At 45.9% G+C, this 17,316-nt stretch overlaps 1 protein-coding gene and 1 long non-coding RNA gene across 3 annotated transcripts in view; one reads left to right on the top strand and one right to left on the bottom strand.

Annotated features, from left to right (window-relative positions):
* Positions 1-1,179: 1,179 nt before the first annotated feature.
* SMIM32 (small integral membrane protein 32) lies at positions 1,180-4,546 on the bottom strand. Its single transcript, XM_071443256.1, has 2 exons — positions 3,474-4,546; positions 1,180-3,302 (listed from the first exon to the last, which is right to left on the bottom strand). Exons 1-2 carry the CDS (start codon positions 3,530-3,532, stop codon positions 2,924-2,926), a joined length of 438 nt encoding a protein of 145 aa, XP_071299357.1. The 5' UTR covers positions 3,533-4,546; the 3' UTR covers positions 1,180-2,923.
* LOC139597687 (uncharacterized) overlaps positions 2,932-17,316 on the top strand; it is a 77,328-nt gene continuing 62,943 nt past the window's right edge. Inside the window, exons 1-4 of one of the 2 annotated variants that reach the window (XR_011681683.1) lie at positions 2,940-3,070; positions 5,974-6,156; positions 10,300-10,343; positions 11,463-11,585. This is a non-coding gene — a long non-coding RNA (uncharacterized lncRNA). Of the gene's footprint in view, positions 3,071-5,973; positions 6,157-10,299; positions 10,344-11,462; positions 11,586-17,316 lie in introns of both variants that reach the window. The other variant, XR_011681682.1, reaches the window with a different exon arrangement.

A 17,316-nucleotide genomic window follows, 5' to 3' on the forward strand; every position in this document is an offset into this window, starting at 1 on the left:
GTTTTGGGTGAAACCAGCCCTCTTCCACCCCCTCTGCAGCCTACACTGCGTGTTCAATAAGTCAGAGGCTGCTTCTGTTCACTGCTATGTGAAAAGCAAATTAAAGTAATTAAACATTGGGTGTCCTGTACCCGTGACAGGAGAGATCTTTCTTGTCCTGGAGTACAGAGCAGCTTTCTGCCAGCTCAGTCACTTTCATATTTAATTGCTGAACTCTTGCTGTTCGATGTGCCCCTGCTCGGCTGGAGGGAGGAGCAGTGGGCAGCACATCTGAGGTGTCACAGGCAGCTCTGTCACTGTCACTGTCACCTCCTGCAGCCCCTGCCTCAGGCAGGAGTCGGTGTGGCTGTCACCAGAGGGATGCTCTGAGTTAGCACAGACTGAGCCAGTGGGGATTGCACAGACAGGGACCATGGACAGAAATGTTCCTGCTACAGCTGATGTGGGACAGCAGGGGCAAGGTAAAATCTCAGAAAGACAAGTGGGATTTATACACACCAGCAGATTAATACCAGAAAGCTTTATGGGACCCAACATGTGTCATGCATCCAATAAAACAGTTCCAGCAAGTGAAGCAATGCCTGTCAGTCCCTCCCTGGTGTGCTTGCAGTTGGAAAGTAGATTTTTTTGGTCAGCTTGAATCTGAGCCTGGTAAAACAGAAAGTTTTCTACACATATGTTTCATACATTGGCTAAAATTATGGTGGAGCCCATCCCTGGAAATGCTGAAAGCCAGACTGGAAGGGGCTTGGAGCAATTTGGCATTGGAAAATGACTCTGCTCATGGCACGGGAGTTGGTACTGGATGATCTTTAAGGTCCTTCCCAACCCAAGTTGTTCTAGGATTCTATAATTCAAATTATCATTAATGAAACTCTTCTGCAATAGAAATGATCCTGGATATTGATGAGAGCAACACAGGGCATGGATAAAAGCATTCCCAGAAAATCAGTTAATACTCTCAGCATGACAGGTTCTTCTGTAGTATTACTCCAACCAGGCTGTGGCGAAAAATAGGATTATTCTGGAGCTATTCTTGAATGTTTAAATAAAGAGTGCAAAGCAACGTGTGCTCTGTCAGGTTCTGAGGCTCTTGCCAGCAGAAATTCTTAGACCAAACTCATAATGGCTGGTAGCTGAAAACAAGCTGTCATTACTTAAAAATAAATAAGAAATGTCTGATTTGATAAAACTTGATTTATTCAAAAAGGGCTGAGAGAAATACACTTGCATTTATTGTTGCTTTCTGCATTAATTGGAATTACACTAGTTAAATTTGGTTCAGAGGAAATATTTGCCACATATCAAGGAATAAAATATTGAAATCTGTTATGGAGTAGTTTAGCTTATTGGAGCAAAATAAGACATGGTAACAAAGACAATGACATGGAAGTGTTATCAACTGGGCAATTTTTGGGTTATAAAAGAAGAAACTTGCAAACAGACTTCCATATATACACACTTTGTGTTCTTAAGTGCAAGCCTGTGTGTAATTGCATTGTTAAATCTCCTCCTTTGGATGAAATAAGTTATGTACACATATATACACCCATCTCCTCTGGAGTACTCTGCAGGTCAAGAACAGGGTTAGGAGCAGCATCTGACACTACTTTGAACCCATTTCAGATGATCCAATACCCAAAACTGCAGTTAAAATAGGATTTAGGACTATTTTTGTAGTTCAGTAGGATTTGGGATTTAGCTATCCAGAAACACACTGGATCCAGGTGTTTCTGGATAGCTGCAATTCTCCTGTATGTTGAGCCATTTGATTTGAAAAAAAAAAACAAAAAAACCCAAAACCCAAGCCCTTTGCCTGCTGTTTGTGGGAATTATGGACACTTTTCCCACATTCATGCAGCTTCATTTGGAATTGTGCTGTAACTGCAAGTTTACAAGAAATCAACATCTACAAAATAGTTTGTCACCTACCAGTGTTAAGCAGGAGCTTTTTTTGTTCTGATTTTAGAACAAAATCAGATAGTAATTTGAAATGGTAGGGGTTGCCAGTGACCAGTGTTGAATCAAGCTGTTGTCATATTGATAATTTATACTTTTAATTGGGCTAGGTTTAGATGAAGAGCAAGGAGTGGTAAAGTAAAGCTACTATTCCTATAAAGCTGTGTTTTATGGCTTTCAGAACTTACCCACTTTGTGTATCAAACTTGGAGCACTCTGCTCACACTTCTCATTAGTTTGCATAATATTAAATATATTAATTTTTTTCCCACTTCTCCCCAGCCTGATTATTTTGGTTTCATGCTGTGGCAAATAATTTCCTTTGCAGCTTATGAAAGATGAAAATAAATTCATTAGGTAGTAAGTGTTTCACATAAGTAGTAACTTAAGACTTGATCAATGATGCATTCAAACATCAAAAACACCCTTAACAGAATGACAATCAAAAGCCTAAATAAACATTTTTCATTTTCTCCTCCTGCCTGGCAGGCCTCCCACAGCATCACCATGCAGTTCCAGCAGCAGTTGGGAAAAACAGGTCTGGAAAGTAACCTCATCTCTGTTGAGCTGTTAGGTAAATACACTGGTTTTGTACATTTGATGCTTGGTTTCCTAAACATGGGGGAACAAGCTCCACCAGATGCCCAAATCAGAGATTGTTGTTAATACAATTATCCTTGTATGGACACTGAATGGGTGGATGATGACATTTGCATACACACAGAGCTTAATCTGGAATCACGGGGCAATTTTTTGCAAAACCTGTATCAATTTGCTAAAGCATTCTCTTCAGTTCATAACGGAGCTTTTTATTTACAGCTACTCAGATTGGCACACAGCAGAATTCTGAGCAATCTCCTCCTGCCCACTACTCTAGAGGGGCTCACATCCGTGCACTGGCACATGGCACTAGCTCCTTATTGCACAGGGTTTGTGGTGCCTGCTCCTGCTGGGATGAGAGGTGTCAGACAGCTTGTGTCCTCCACGGGTTCCTCGCCTCCCTGAGCGATCTGTCGTAAGGAAGAGTAGCAAAAAAAGAATTTTTCAGCTGGCAGTTTATGAAGAACACAATGAATGTCACAGTCAAGAACAGAAAGAAAAATAGAATGATGTAAGTCACCAGGTCTGGCTTATTTATTTCCCCTTCTTTTAACACCCTGGCTGTCGACATGTAAAGAGCAGAGGAGCTCACGGGTCTCGGAGTGCTGCTCAGGTAGGGCGTGTTGGTCTGAATCATTAGGTGAGCTTCAGTGGCACTGGTAGAATTGAGCAATTCACTATACATGTTCTTGCTTAAATTTCTTCCACAGCAGAAGTAAAACAGGAGGGCAAACGCAGTCAGTCTTTGGCATAGGAAAGAAATAATGTTCCTGCTTGTAAAAGGATGCAACCCAGCCGCATGTTGTCTGAAACAAATGAATTCACTTGCACGGCTCAGTGACTTTCTTTTAAATCTTCTTGCCTCATATCTACAGCATTTACTCGCAAATATTAATCAAAAATGATACAGGTACCTCGTGTCCTGGCCCTGGTTTTCCCAGCACTCCTCGTTTGGGGGAATGCGCTGGCTCATCTGCCGGTCAGCCGGGATGTGCGGGGAGCTCTGGGAGCGCGCTGCGAGCCCGGTGCCACCGCTCCTGCAGCATGGGCTGGGGGACACGGAGCCTCTTCAGCAGCGGGCACGGAGCAGGGATGTGCTGGGAGACACAGAGCCTCTTCAGCAGCGGGCACGGAGCAGGGATGTGCTGGGAGCGCGCTGCGAGCCCGGTGCCACCGCTCCTGCAGCATGGGCTGGGGGACACGGAGCCTCTTCAGCAGCGGGCACGGAGCAGGGATGTGCTGGGGGACACGGAGCCTCTTCAGCAGCGGGCACGGAGCAGGGATGTGCTGGGAGCGCGCTGTGAGCCCGGTGCCACCGCTCCGGCATGGGCTGGGGGACACAGAGCCTCTTCAGCCCGGCTGGCAGCGGGCACGGAGCAGCCCCGGCTGGGCTGGCAGCGCTCACTGTCCGCCAAGGGGAGGCACGGTGGTTTTCCAGCGGCTCTGCAGGAGTGGGATGCACATAAATCCGGGGTTAAACGGCATCTGCGCCCAGAGGCGGCTGCTGCCTGCCTGGAGATGCGGCCGGATTTGCCGTCGCGGTTCCCTGCCTCGGGAGGCTCCGGCGCTGGGAAGCATTAGTTGACTTTCTTAATCCCAGTTAGCGGCGCTCTCTGGAGCCAGCGGGAAGAGGCTGAGCTTTCTGCTTGAGCTTTCCAGGCACTCCTTCATTGCTTTGAGAGAAATAAATTTAAAAAAATAATAATTAATAAAAAAAGAGCGATGTCCCTTTGTTCGAGAAAGAAACCCCAAAAAAGCTCCGCTGGGAATGGGTCAGTTTTTGGCAGCCTCCCCCGGCGCTGGGCTCAGCCGAGGCGCGGGCTGGGGCAGTGCGGCTCTGTCAGACCCGGCTCTGTCAGACCCGGCTCTGTCAGACCCGGCTTTGCCCCCCGCTCCGTGGGCAGGGCAGGGCACAGGGCAGGGCTGCGCGGTGCTGCCGACCAGCTCCGCAGCCCGCGGTGCAGCTGGCACTGACACGATGCTAAAAAGGAAGAGATCTTCGGATAAATTCCCGTGAGTGCCTGAGGCTCTGGCTGGAGGTTTTGAGCTGGGGGAGGGTAGCAGAGAACGGGACAAAAAAGAAGAAAATTGCTTCAAAACCTTTCTTTCTTCTTCATCCCTTTATTGTTTAAATCTAGAGTAATCAATGTCCTTTTTTTTTTTTTTTTTTTTTACTCCTCTGTGATCCCCAGCACCCTCTCCAGCCTGACAATTAGCATGGTAATTCTTTTTTTCAGCAAATTGCTTTATGCTGCTATTAGCTCCTGGCTGCTCGCCAGCTTGCTCTCACAATCTCCCATGCATCAGATAAGCGCCGTTAATACTTTTATTTTAACGCATTGGAACTTGAAAAATGGGCCGGGGAGACGAGAGGAGCAAGGAAGAGTAACCGGGCAGAGGAAAACACCACCTCCAGCCCCAGGGTGCTGATCCCAGCAAACGCTAAAGCTGCTTATGATGAGCTATTGCAGCCAACAGTGCCAGTGGTTAAACATTTAACTTAGCATAATAAATGTTTCTGCTGAGAGAAGGCGAAGGAAGAGAAGAGAAATCTGGTCAGTTAGATTTGAATAAAATAAAAACTCAACACCCTCTGAGGCCCTGGTCAGCTTGTTCCTCATCTCCTGCCAGGCTCCAGGTGCTCCAGTTCAACCCCTTGTGCCGCCAGCAGCTCTGCTGGAGTGGCAGAAAGCTGACACATCTCTGTCACATTGCTGTTCACACCCTCCTGCATCCATCCTCAGAAGAGCCATTACCTGTGTGTTACTCACAAGTCCTGGGCACCCTGTCATCCACAAGGAGCTCTCCCTCTATGGAAGGTTTTCTCGACTCTCCCTCTCTCTCTTTTCCTGCCGTTTTTCAGCCCCAGTGCTCTGAGTGCCTCACGCTGCTCTCAGGATGGCAGCAGGGGCTTTTCCTGCCTGCCCCCAGAGCTCCTCCTGGGAGCACATCTCCTGCCCCCAGAGCCACAGGAGCTACACCTATTTACTCTGCACGTTCAAAGAACAGGATGCCGAGGCAGGCAGCCGTGGGGGCTGGAAAAATCAACAGAGCCACAGAGTTTGAACTCTCATGCTGAAATGTCTCCTTTCATGCCTCCTTCAAAGAGGGGACTCTGTGAGCAGCAGCACAGCAAGGCTGAATGCCTTCCCAGCACCATCCCATCTTCAGCTCTCTCCTCTCTGAACTGCTTTTTGAGTTTAACAAAGCTTTACATGTTGGGGTTTTTTTTATTTATTTCCTTTTATTTATTTCCTTTATTGTTTTCATTGTTTTATTTATTTCCTTATTGTTTCATTATTTCCTTTATTGTTTCATTGGTAACATATTGTTACCAATATGTAAGAAAACCAAGAAGGTGTCTGGGGCTGAATCCTACAAATAGTGTGCACAGTCTTAATGTTTTACATACAGGCTCTCTGCAGATGTTTCCAACTCTGTAACAGGAGGAAAATGCAACAAAAGATGCATAGGGGTGTCATGGCCATTGATGTGTTTCCTCCCTGCACAGAGGTGTGGTGCAGAAGAAAGGGCTCTGCCAGGGGCTCCTTGGCATCTTTCACTCCATCCCTTGAGCCCATGGGGAGCATTATCCTGGTGTGTCCCTGGGGAGAATGGCACAGCCCTGGGATGGATGGGATGGGATGGGATGGGATGGGATGGGATGGGATGGGATGGGATGGGATGGGGTGGGATGGGATGGATGGGGTGGGATGGGATGGGATGGGATGGGATGGGATGGGATGGGATGGGATGGGATGGGATGGGGTGGGATGGGATGGATGGGATGGGATGGTATGGGATGGATGGGATGGGATGGGATGGGATGGGATGGGATGGGATGGGATGGGATGGGATGGGATGGGATGGATGGGGTGGGATGGGATGGGATGGGGTGGGATGGGATGGATGGGATGGGATGGTATGGGATGGATGGGATGGGATGGGATGGGATGGGATGGGATGGGATGGGATGGGGTGGGGTGGGATGGGATGGGATGGGGTGGGATGGGATGGGATGGGATGGGGTGGGATGGGGTGGGATGGGGTGGGATGGGATGGGATGGGATGGGATGGATGGGATGGGATGGGATGGGATGGGATGGGATGGGATGGGATGGGATGGGATGGATGGGGTGGGATGGGATGGGGTGGGATGGGATGGGATGGGATGGGATGGGATGGGATGGGATGGGGTGGGATGGGATGTTTCCCTGCACTGCCCTGGGTGTGTCCCTGGGGTAGGATGGCACAGCCCTGGCATGGGGTGGTTCCCTTGCTGCTGGGACAGGGCACAGGCGCTGTTTGCTCTGCCCTGTAAATGCCCCCAGATCCCTCGTGGGGCTGCATCTCTGCCCTGCACACACAGGGTGAGCACCCTCTCTCCACCTCTCTTCACTGCAGGTTGCATGTACACACAGAACCAGAGTCTTTATTTTTTCCCTTTTGCTCCCACACAATGTTCTCTCTCATTCCTGGAAGATCCCTGCCCTGAGGGTGCCGTGTCCCAGCTCTGGTGCCAGGGCTGTGATTGTTTCCAGGGGTCACAGTGCAGCTGCCCAGCGTGGGGATCAATCCTTGGGGTGTTTCACAGGAGCTTTGTGTGCACACAGGGAGGTCTGAACTCCTCTTGCTTTTAGGCTGGCTGGAGCTCATATACAAACTGGTGAGAAGCCTTGGGAGTAAATCAGATGTATTTTCTGTGGTATCCAGGCTTAATCTTTAAACAGCTAAATTGCCATAAATAACACCTTAATTGCAAAAATAAGAGCTGATCCTTTCTCTTTGTTGTCCTTAATTTGGAAGAGTTTTTAAAGTCTTCAGTTCCTTTTAATTTTTCCTCATTAACTTATTCCTTATTTAGTAGTTTCACTGGGTTTGTTTCTTGGTTTGGGGGATTTTTTTAATTCTTTCCCAAGGCTGCCAGCATTTAGTGGCTGATTTTGTTAGTTTTTATGTGCACTGGCAGTAGCACTGCAAGGACAAACACAGGGCCTCTGACACTGGCTAGAGTTTAATGATAATAAACTTTAGAGTGTTGCAACTTCCTGTCCTGCTTAGAAACTGGGTCAGCATTGCTGGCCCTGGTGGCATCATGGGGACAGTCTGGGGCTGGAAAGGCTTCTCCCTCCTCCTGTGTCACCCCACGGCTGGGTTTGTCTGCCCTCAGATACATCCAAGAGCAAGAGATTTTGTTCAGGTGTTTTGTTTAGGAGTTGGTTGATGGTTGTGGTGACTCGGTGGCAGTTCTGGTCCAGTCTAGTGAAATAAATAATGACACAAACTGTGCAGAGCCGAGGAGAGGGAGAGCAGAGCCTGTGCCCCTCAGCCCCGTCCCTGCTGCTCCCCAGGCCAATCCTGTTTGCTTTGCCAATCCTTCAGCCCAGCTCCCAGCACACGCAGCGCGAATCCTGGCGGGTGGGAATTGCCGGGCGTGGATCCACGCTCTGAAGGGCTGGAGCCTTTCCCCAGCCCAGCCTGGTGAATAATGCATGATCTCTGTCATGTGCTTACGCAACCCCTACCACGATAAACACCAACCCGGGGAAATGAAAGTGGAAAGAAACATTATCTTTCTCCCTAATGCAACCATTTACAATCTGCATTACGATCCTTCTGCTCTGCAGAGTGAGCAGCAGGCAGGGGGATGTTTCTATTAGCAGACCAGAATGCCACAAATCACGGGCTGGAACTTTCCAGTGCCGCATAAAAGCAGCTTAAAACCATATAAAGGAAAGAAAATAAAAATAACATACAGGAATTATTTCCTTTTCTGTTCGCTCCAAAGGCAAATGCTTATCTCCAGGTGCCTGAGTTTGAGATATTTAGGAACATATTTTCAAGTGCAGGGCAATAAAATTTAGTGCTAGACACCTGATGTGGGGATCTTGCCTTTGGTTCTTAAATATGGGGCAGGATGCCTGAAGAAATTGGCTCAAGTGCAGAGAAGGCATGAAAATGTTTTGTTTCAGAAGAGCTTGTGTGTGTTATTTCAAACTAACTGCTACCATTAGGTTCCTCAGGACACGTTTGCACCAGCTAAAGCAGGAGCATTTAGGAAGTTTCTAGAGAAGTCTGAGGCAGTGGGGTGGAACTGGGTGATCTTAAGGTCCCTTCCAACCCAAACCATTCTGGGATTCTATAAAAGGGAGCTTGTGTCTCTTTGGTCAGTGCTGCATCCAAATCCTTTGCTCTTCTCCAGGCTGGGACAGTGCTGTGGTTCACCCAGCCATGGGATGGGCAATAAGCAGCACACACCTCCTGCCATCCCAGTGAGCTTTGCCACTGCTCCAGTGGGTGTGGGGCAGTGACTCTGGCTGCTGCATGGATGGTGGGAGCATCCCAGCCTCCCTGCCTGCCCTCCCTGGCCCAGCATGGTGGGCAGCTCCACGTGGCCTCTGGGGGTTCTGCAGGGGCAAGAGCTTCACCCTTGGTGAAAGGTTGTGTGTGGGTGTGCATGGATTCCCTGGGTCCTGACAAAAATAGCAATTTTCTCTGTGCAGTCACCTTCTTGGGGTGTTCAGAAGGCAAAGCACAGCTGGACAGAGTTTCACCCAGCCAGGAGATGTGGGTGGGCATCCAGTGATGCTCCTGGGGATGCAGCTCCCATACATCCACACATACAGAACACGAGCAGGAGGAGCTCTGGAAGAAAAACCAAAAGGTTTCATTGCAGAGAAAGGTTGTCTTTGGTGCCTCCTTTACACTCAGACAGATCCTGAGTCCAGCAGTGCTGGTTTTTCAGCTGAGCTGGGAACAAAAGGGGCCGTGGAGCTGGGCTGGGCTCTGCAGCAGCAGCAGAGCTTCCCCCAGCTCAGGGCTCAGGTAGGCACTGTGGTGGTGCCTCTTGTGCTGGCTCAGGACCATGGCAGTGCTGGCCCTGCAGTCCCAGGACGCTCCCTGGGGCTGTTTCTGGCCCAGCCTGGTGCTCTCTGGGACAGGGATGTGCAGGATCAGGGCTGTGTGCTGTTCTCTGGGGCTGTATGGCCAGCGTTCAACCCCAGTAATTGGGTTTGAGTTTTGGGAAGAAAAGAAAGGATGAGGGGATACAACTTCAACAAGGTTTCAGTTCTGAACATGGTTTGCTTCTGGTGTCAGCAGTCCCTCACCAACTTGCAAGATGAATAAAAGGCAGTGTCAGCCCCATCCTGAATAGATCCTCTGGGGAGGCTGTGGAAAATTGTGCTTCTCTGTCTCCTATCCATGTCTCTTCTCAAAAGGATTAAAGGGAGTCTTTCTTCAGTCTGCTGCACAAAAGATATCCCACCTGTGTGTATAACCCTCCTCCTGCCTGTTCCACTGGGATGCTGCAAAACTTCCCATTTAACTGTAGTGTTAACTTCATTGTAGGGAATTCAGACCAGGAGTGGCTGGGGGTCCCCATCATCTCTTGAGAAAGTGTTGAACTCTCAGGCAGAAATCCTCTGGCATCTCCCTCCTCCTCCCTACATTAATTTTGCCAGTATCAGGTGTTTGGGATGAGCCAAGGATTATTTGTGAAGCTTCCCAGATCATCACAGGGCTCTTTTATTACCAGACTCTGCCTTTTATTTATGGCTCCTTGCTGGTCCAGCTCACCTGTCTGGTGTCAGAAGTGTTTCCTCCTCTGTTTCTGAGCCCTGGCAGGGTCTGTCAGTGGTGGGCAGCTCTGGCTGTGGCTGTCAGGCAGCAGTGACAGCCTGGGGAGATGGGGCTCCCCTTTCTTCTCTGAGTATTGATTTTTGCTCTGCTTTTCTTAAGGTTGATATTGTCAGCTCTGAGGGGAGTCAACAGCAAGTAATAAGGTGAGATATTAAACCTGGATGATCCCCTAGACACACAGAGGGAAGCTGTTTTACAGCCCATGCATGCATGCCAAGCCTGGGTGTCTCTGGTCATGTTCTGTGCAATGAGATGTCTATATTGCAATATCTTAGTTTGCAAACTCCTCCTTGCTTTGAAAAACAGACTTGGTAATACTTCCTTACCCTGCAGGGATCCAGAGGATTAATCAGTAAAGGTGGCAAGGTGCTCTGATGTGGAAAAATTGAAAAAAAACCCAACAAACTAAAGAAGCATCTAAAACAGGGTGGAAGATGGAGCTGAACCCTGGGGGTGATGAAGCTGAAATCTTAATAAGCTATTGACACTCTCTGGAAAGTTCTACCATCATCCCACTAGAGCACCAGTCCCTCAGTGTGGCTGGCTACTGCTTTAAGATGTATTTCCATCTATGACTGTGAAAAAATTAAAGGAAAATTGAACACAGTGTTCCTCAGCAGGCCAGGGATTGGGGAGTTTAATTGCTTGTGTGCTTTCTGATAAAGAAAAACAGTTTTGTGGTTTCTAATTTGTCATTCAGAACACTCTGACTCAAGAAATCACATTCCTTGTTTTTAACTCCAGGGTCTTTCTGATGACAACATAGATAGAAACCTCCTCTAAAACACACAGAGCCCCTCTGAAAATGGGGCCTGCCCATAGCAGGGGATGGTCTGTCCTCAGTAGAGACCAGGTTTCCTCCAGCTGAAATCTTGTTTGTGTCCTAAGCTGAAATAAATTATCTGTAGGATGGCAGAACAAAAACTTTGTTTCAATTTCTTTTTGTGAAATCCTTAATTGAGAAAAGCAACCTCTTCCCTATTTTTCTGCTCTCTAAAAACACCTGCAGATGTACAAGGGAAGGGTAAATTAATCATTTCCATTCCTACAGAAGAACTGATCTGAAAGATTTGTGCTGTTCACTGAAGATGCTCACCCAAAAAGGGAGACAAAAAGCTCTTAGAAATGTACATCAGGTTTCTGTGTCTGTTTATTCCTTGTTCTGAGGTGGAGTCTAAATCCCAGAGAAGGATTTGATATTACAGAATTTTACATATTTCCACATTGTCAGCACCTTCCATTTCAGCTACATTTTATTACAGGAGTGACAATGCTCTGTCCCTGCCTGAGCAGACCCAGCCTTGAATCAGATGAGATTTTCCTGGTGATGCACAAACCCTGGGTGCACAACTCCCTGTTCCTGTGAGAGGATGCTGGTGAGACCTGTGGGGAGAGCCAGAGGAGAAGAGAGCCCAAGAAAGCTGCCAGGGAGGGCTGGAGAGCAAGAGCTGTGAGTGGGAGCCCAGGTGCCAGTGCCTGCAGCAGGGATCCCAGCCAGGGTGGCACAGCTCGCCCTCGTGAGCGCCCTGTGTCCCCTCTGTCCCTCCCCAGCTGTGACAGCTCCGAGCTTGGCTCTCCCTGCCTCAGGCTGGAATTAGCACTCATCAAGGGGCTGCCCACGCTGCCACGGGGATGGCAGTGCTGGAGCAGCTGAGCTTTGGGAAGCCTTGGAGAAATCTCCAGGGGCTGCCCTGGTCCCCATGGCCACCGCAGCAAAGCTGCTCTGCAGCTCGGGGTTATTGAGTGTACCTGGAAATAAAATCTAGCAGGGTGTGACAAGGGTTATTTTAATAATCTCAAATCTTATTGCTTCTGCAATAGCTGCTCCTTCATGGAGCAAGAAAATTGGTTTTAATTTCATTTTGCCATGATTTCATGGAAATAAATTTGAGAAACTCGAACTCCACTATCAGTTGGAAAAACAATATTTTCTTTTTCTCACCTGTAACAGTGCTCATGAAACTGCATGAAATATAAAGCAAACAGAAATACTTGCAACTGATTTCCCCCATCAGTAAAGTAAAAGCTTGATCTGATTTTTAGCTTTGCAGAGGAAAGGTGTGCTAGCAAGAGATGGTTCTTTTGAGGTGATGGAAGATCTGTTACTCAGTCATGTTCCTTGCCTAGATAGAAGCAGATACATTCCTGATGCATTTTAATTAGTTCTAAACCTATGCAGGTGAGGAGTACAGTACAGTATTGTTATTAAAATTCATGCTTCATAATCAGAACAGTTAGTGCAGTCTCTGAGAACAGCAAACCAAAGAGCTTTTAACTTTGCTTAATAGTGGAATTATCTAACTCCTGCTATCATTTAACCCATTGCTAAGTTTTTAAGTAGATAGAAAGGCTGTGATCATAAAGTGAAATTGTTGCATTAAGATCACAAGGAGAAAAGCTGTGATCCTTCTCAAAGGCTACATCAGGCCAGCCATTAATTATAAATGCTCATTAATTATAATGGATTTTCTGCCAAAAAATCTCTAACTGCTCTCTTGAACTGAACTTCAGTAGGGCAGCTGTGACAAATGTAGGAGGATTGCCCCTTTTAAAAGGCTGGGGGTTTCTCTCTTGTGGCATCCATGCTGAAACTGAAGCAAAATGACTAATGAAGTTAAGAACCTCATTCTTTAGAAGATCAAAGTCATAAAATTCGGTTAATTCCCTTTGAGAGAAAACTATCAATTATAGCAAAGAGATTTTTTCCCTGTAACTTTTTGTTGCATTTTAAAACTCCTTAATTGTTCCCAAGCCCATCTTCCTTTGTATTTTGCTATAGACTAATTTACTGCAGTGTCAGGAATCTAAAAAAGGTATCTCTAGGACAAAATATCAATTATTCTTCTTAAGAACAGAAGTAACACCCAATTCCTCTTCAGCAGAACCCAGCACAGGCTCTTTGGTTATCAGGGAGCTCTGCTGGCATTCAGCTGCACAAGATCCATGTTCTTAGAAAAGGGGGAGTAAATCTGATATTTTTGTTTCATATTTGTACTTCTCATCTTCTCCTGTCTGAGCTGCTTCCTTCTCCTCTTTTTGGGGTTCAGGAATTTTTGCTGAATTTTTGTAGGGTAAATGTCATCTGAACTTCTTCACATCACCCCTCCCAAGTGTATTTTTGTGTCCCCATTCAGTTTTGGGGGAATCCTGGAAGGCAGGGAGAGACAGAGATGTTTAACTGCATGGTTGCAACACAACTAAATTTGGCTGTAACTTTTAATCTCTCTTTAACTGCAGTTTTTAACTCCTCCAGTGCCAGGCTGTTCCTAGAGCTGCCACCATCACTTTCCACTGCCTAGTGTCGCATTTGGCAGAAATATCCCAGATCTGTGTAGTCCCCACTCTGTAGCCTGGGGGTGCTCATCTCTTCAATTAAAAATTTCCACAGAAGTATTTTTTTTTCCTTTGATATTTTAGAAAAAAAAAATCGTAGGATGAAAATGTTGCATCAATATTTTCAATGGTTATTTCGAGAATGAAGCGTTTGGACATGCTTGAAAATACTGCTGGGCACCTATTTGCATGTGTAGGTGCCTAAATATCTGAGAAAAACAACCATCTGGTGTCTCTGGACTCAGATCCTCAGAAAATATGTAGTCTACTCAAGGAAAATTTAGGCACATACATTTCCTTTGATGATTTGCTCAGCTCTTAATATCTCCCTCTCTAATGTGTAGAGGAAGAATACACAAAAGGCTTTGAAAGGCTCTGATGCCTTTGCACTGTGTGTATGTGTTTTACAGATAACATTATGGAAAACTAGCAGGAAAACCCATATATTTTATACAAGTATTCTGCTCTCCAATTTCAACATCCTTTAAAACTCTTACTTTATAAAATAAATAATTGCCTACCTGGTGCCTAGATAGCATTGCCAGTTATTTCAAAGGCAATTAATTTCTGAAATTATTTTTCAGCTACCTCAAAATTGCTTCTCCTCCTTAAAGACTCATTTTCTTCCATCCTGTTCAAGCAGAATTCCAGATTTCATATTTTAATTTCTGTAGAACTCCTGGGTTGTCTAAAGAGAGAATTTGGCCTCAGCATGCCAGAACACAACAAGTACAAACCTTTCTGCAGCCAGGAGTCAGCCCTGCTTGGTGCACACCTTACCTGGGACAGAAGCATCAGCACCTGAGTGCAGAATATTTTCTGATCTGTGCATGGTGCCACTGCTGCAAAGCAACACAAAACCCTGTAATTCTGAGGAGGAGACCATATTGTGCCAGATTTGGGTGGAAGCTCTTGCTGACATCAAGATAATTCCCAGTGGGTGACTGCCAGCAGAGTTTTGGTTTTTTTTAGTTTGGTCACTAGATGAAGTGGACGCTGAGAAACACTGGTTATAAAAACTCCACTCCTAAACACAAGAACTGTTCCAGCTTCCACAGGGCAAAGGCTGGGACAGGGAATTAGTAAAATTATATTAATTTCAATGCTGATTCTTCAAATATAGGGCAACGTCTTGATTCTGAACCTGTTACATGACTTTCTTCCCTCAGTGTTGACAGTATTTAATGCCAAAATTAATGAGATACTCATTGATGCTGGGCCAATTCTCTGACTTGCACGTTGTCAATCAGGTAGAAATCCAAATGTTCACCCACTCTCTAAACCATTTAATGTCTCTGACTCCATCAGAGGCACATGACACATCTTGTGGATCATGTGGAATAAAATCAGATATTCTTTCCTTTTCACTCTGATGGAAAAGAAAGCTCCCCACGATTCTCAACTGTATAATCGTTTCCTATGAAATAAATTACTTTATCTGTCTTAATACTGTCACACTTCTGTTCTCCAGTGATCTACTTCTTCCATCTGTGTGCATAACTGTAATCCTCTCTACACCTACTCTATGTATGCTCAAGTGTCAAAATCCAGCCTCAATCATTCCTGTCATCAGTCTCTTGTTCCTGATGGGGTAGTGGGTAAAACACCACTGCCCCTCAGACTTCTCTGGGAGATTTCTGGGCTCACCTTGCAGAGTCTACATGAGCTATCTGAAATACAGTGTGACTGAGTTTTGCTTTGGTTTTTGTCACCTGAAATTTTCCACTTATGGAATGACAGGGTATTTTCACTGCTGTGTGTCTTGTTTCCATCATGACTGATGCTGCAGTGAAGCATAATTTCAGGAGATATCCACATCACCCAAATCCTCTGAAAGTTGACTTGCTGTTTCTTATTGAGTAATTCTCTGTGACTCATCCTTTGTTCTCTGATACAAATTTTTTTCACTCGTTTGCAGAATATTGTTCAGACAATTGAGCTTACTTTCTGAAATCACCATCTTTTCTGGTGAGGCAGCACAATCACTTTCCCCTTTCACAAAGCCCTGTGAGAGAATGAGGCGACCCATTTGTTACCACCATCTTGTTTGCCTTAAAATACAGATTATACTTGGCTAAACAAAACAACTGCAGGGAAAAAAAAGAAAAAGAAATCCTCCTGGAAGTTCTGCATCTACACAGTTTGACATGACAACGTGCCTCTCCTGCTGAGCCACGACTGGCTTTGCTCACAAAATGCTCCCATTACCTCCCCCCAAACATGAGGCTGTGGGAGCCCCAGGAATTCTGTACCTCAGGATCTGAAGTGTCAGGCACTGACAGTCCTGCAATGTGGATTTCTTGTGAATCCTGTGCCAGGGGCCGTGCTGCTTATCGTGTCTCATGTAAATAAAATAACCCCTCTTCTCCTGCAGCTGTTGGTATAATTTCCTGTCTCTGCCCCAGATTCCAGGCTGCCCTCAGCATCCACTCCTCAGATTCACAGCTGGATAAATTTTGCCATCTCATGAAAGATTCTGATACTTCTTTGGACTGATTTATTCATCAGCCTAATTAAAATGTTTTGCTCTGGTAGTTCAAAACCTCTTCTCTTCTCTTCTCTTCTCTTCTCTTCTCTTCTCTTCTCTTCTCTTCTCCTCTCCTCTCCTCTCCTCTCCTCTCCTCTCCTCTCTTTTCCTTTTTTTGTTAATGGAAAGGAATCCTTTTCTTTTACATTGTAAATATAAATTTGTAAATATTGCAAATATTGGGTAAATAGATTTACCCAATCTATTGTGTGCATCAAAACTGGGTAGGATGCCTGCTCATGGAGAAACAGGGGGCAAGAGTTGAAGCATTATCAGCTGTGGGAATGACCTACAACATATGGGACATTTGGTAATTATCCAGTCTGTATTATGTAAGACATAATATCACACGGTTCTGCTAAAACTTGAAAGTAAAGAGAAGGAAAATGATGGCAAATGACTGATTGCAAAGATAAAGATTCTTAACTGCATATTCATATTGTTTGGATCTTCAAAAAAGGCCTGAAATTTGCTTGTTGAATTCAAGTTCGTTACAGAGCAAAGGCTCGGCTTTGAAGGATGTTTATTGATAGAAGAAGAAATGTTTGAATCATAAATATCCACAGCTGAGAATGATTTACAAGTGTATGACTGCAGGGCCTGGCTGTGAAGGAGGTCTGTGCTGGTTTCTGTGCTGCAGTGTGAGCAGGGAGGATTTCTGATGCACATCAGGAGGCAGAAGGGTGAGCTTGGACCTTTCCAAAGCCTCCCACCCCCAGTGCGTGGTATTTGATGTCCAAATGAGGCAGGAATTTCTGCTTCCAGGGGGTGCAGTCATCAGAGCAGAACCAGCTCAGAGCAGGGAGAACTGTGCAGTTATGTGCTGAATAGATCTCAGTAATGAAAAATTAAGTCAGTCTGTCCTACCAGATATGGATGTTGAGTTGGACACTACAGGCTAAGACTCGGTGTTGGAAAGGCTACCCACTCCTGGGATTTCTACAGGGAGTTTCTTTCCCCAAAATTATTCAATGATGTTGAGCCTAGCAACATATTGGAAAACCAGCTCACATGCACAGTGTTTAGGGACCCCAAATGAATTTACAAACCCTCTCTGGGAACTGGTCCAGTATGTAATTTCCTCCCTGACACTGGAACTTTGAGTAACATTAAGGAGGCTCACTGCACATTTATCAGCTTGCAATTTGGATACCACTGCTCTTGGGAATTAGAACTGTTCTATAATAATATATACCATAATTTTTGAAAACATGTGTCTTTGTAATTAGGATGTGTACAGAAATGGCAGGATGAGT

The sequence above is a fragment of the Agelaius tricolor genome, unplaced genomic scaffold (assembly GCF_023055355.1).
Source record: "Agelaius tricolor isolate 1412-34295 unplaced genomic scaffold, bAgeTri1.0.p SCAF_18, whole genome shotgun sequence".
Classification (NCBI taxonomy): domain Eukaryota; kingdom Metazoa; phylum Chordata; class Aves; order Passeriformes; family Icteridae; genus Agelaius; species Agelaius tricolor.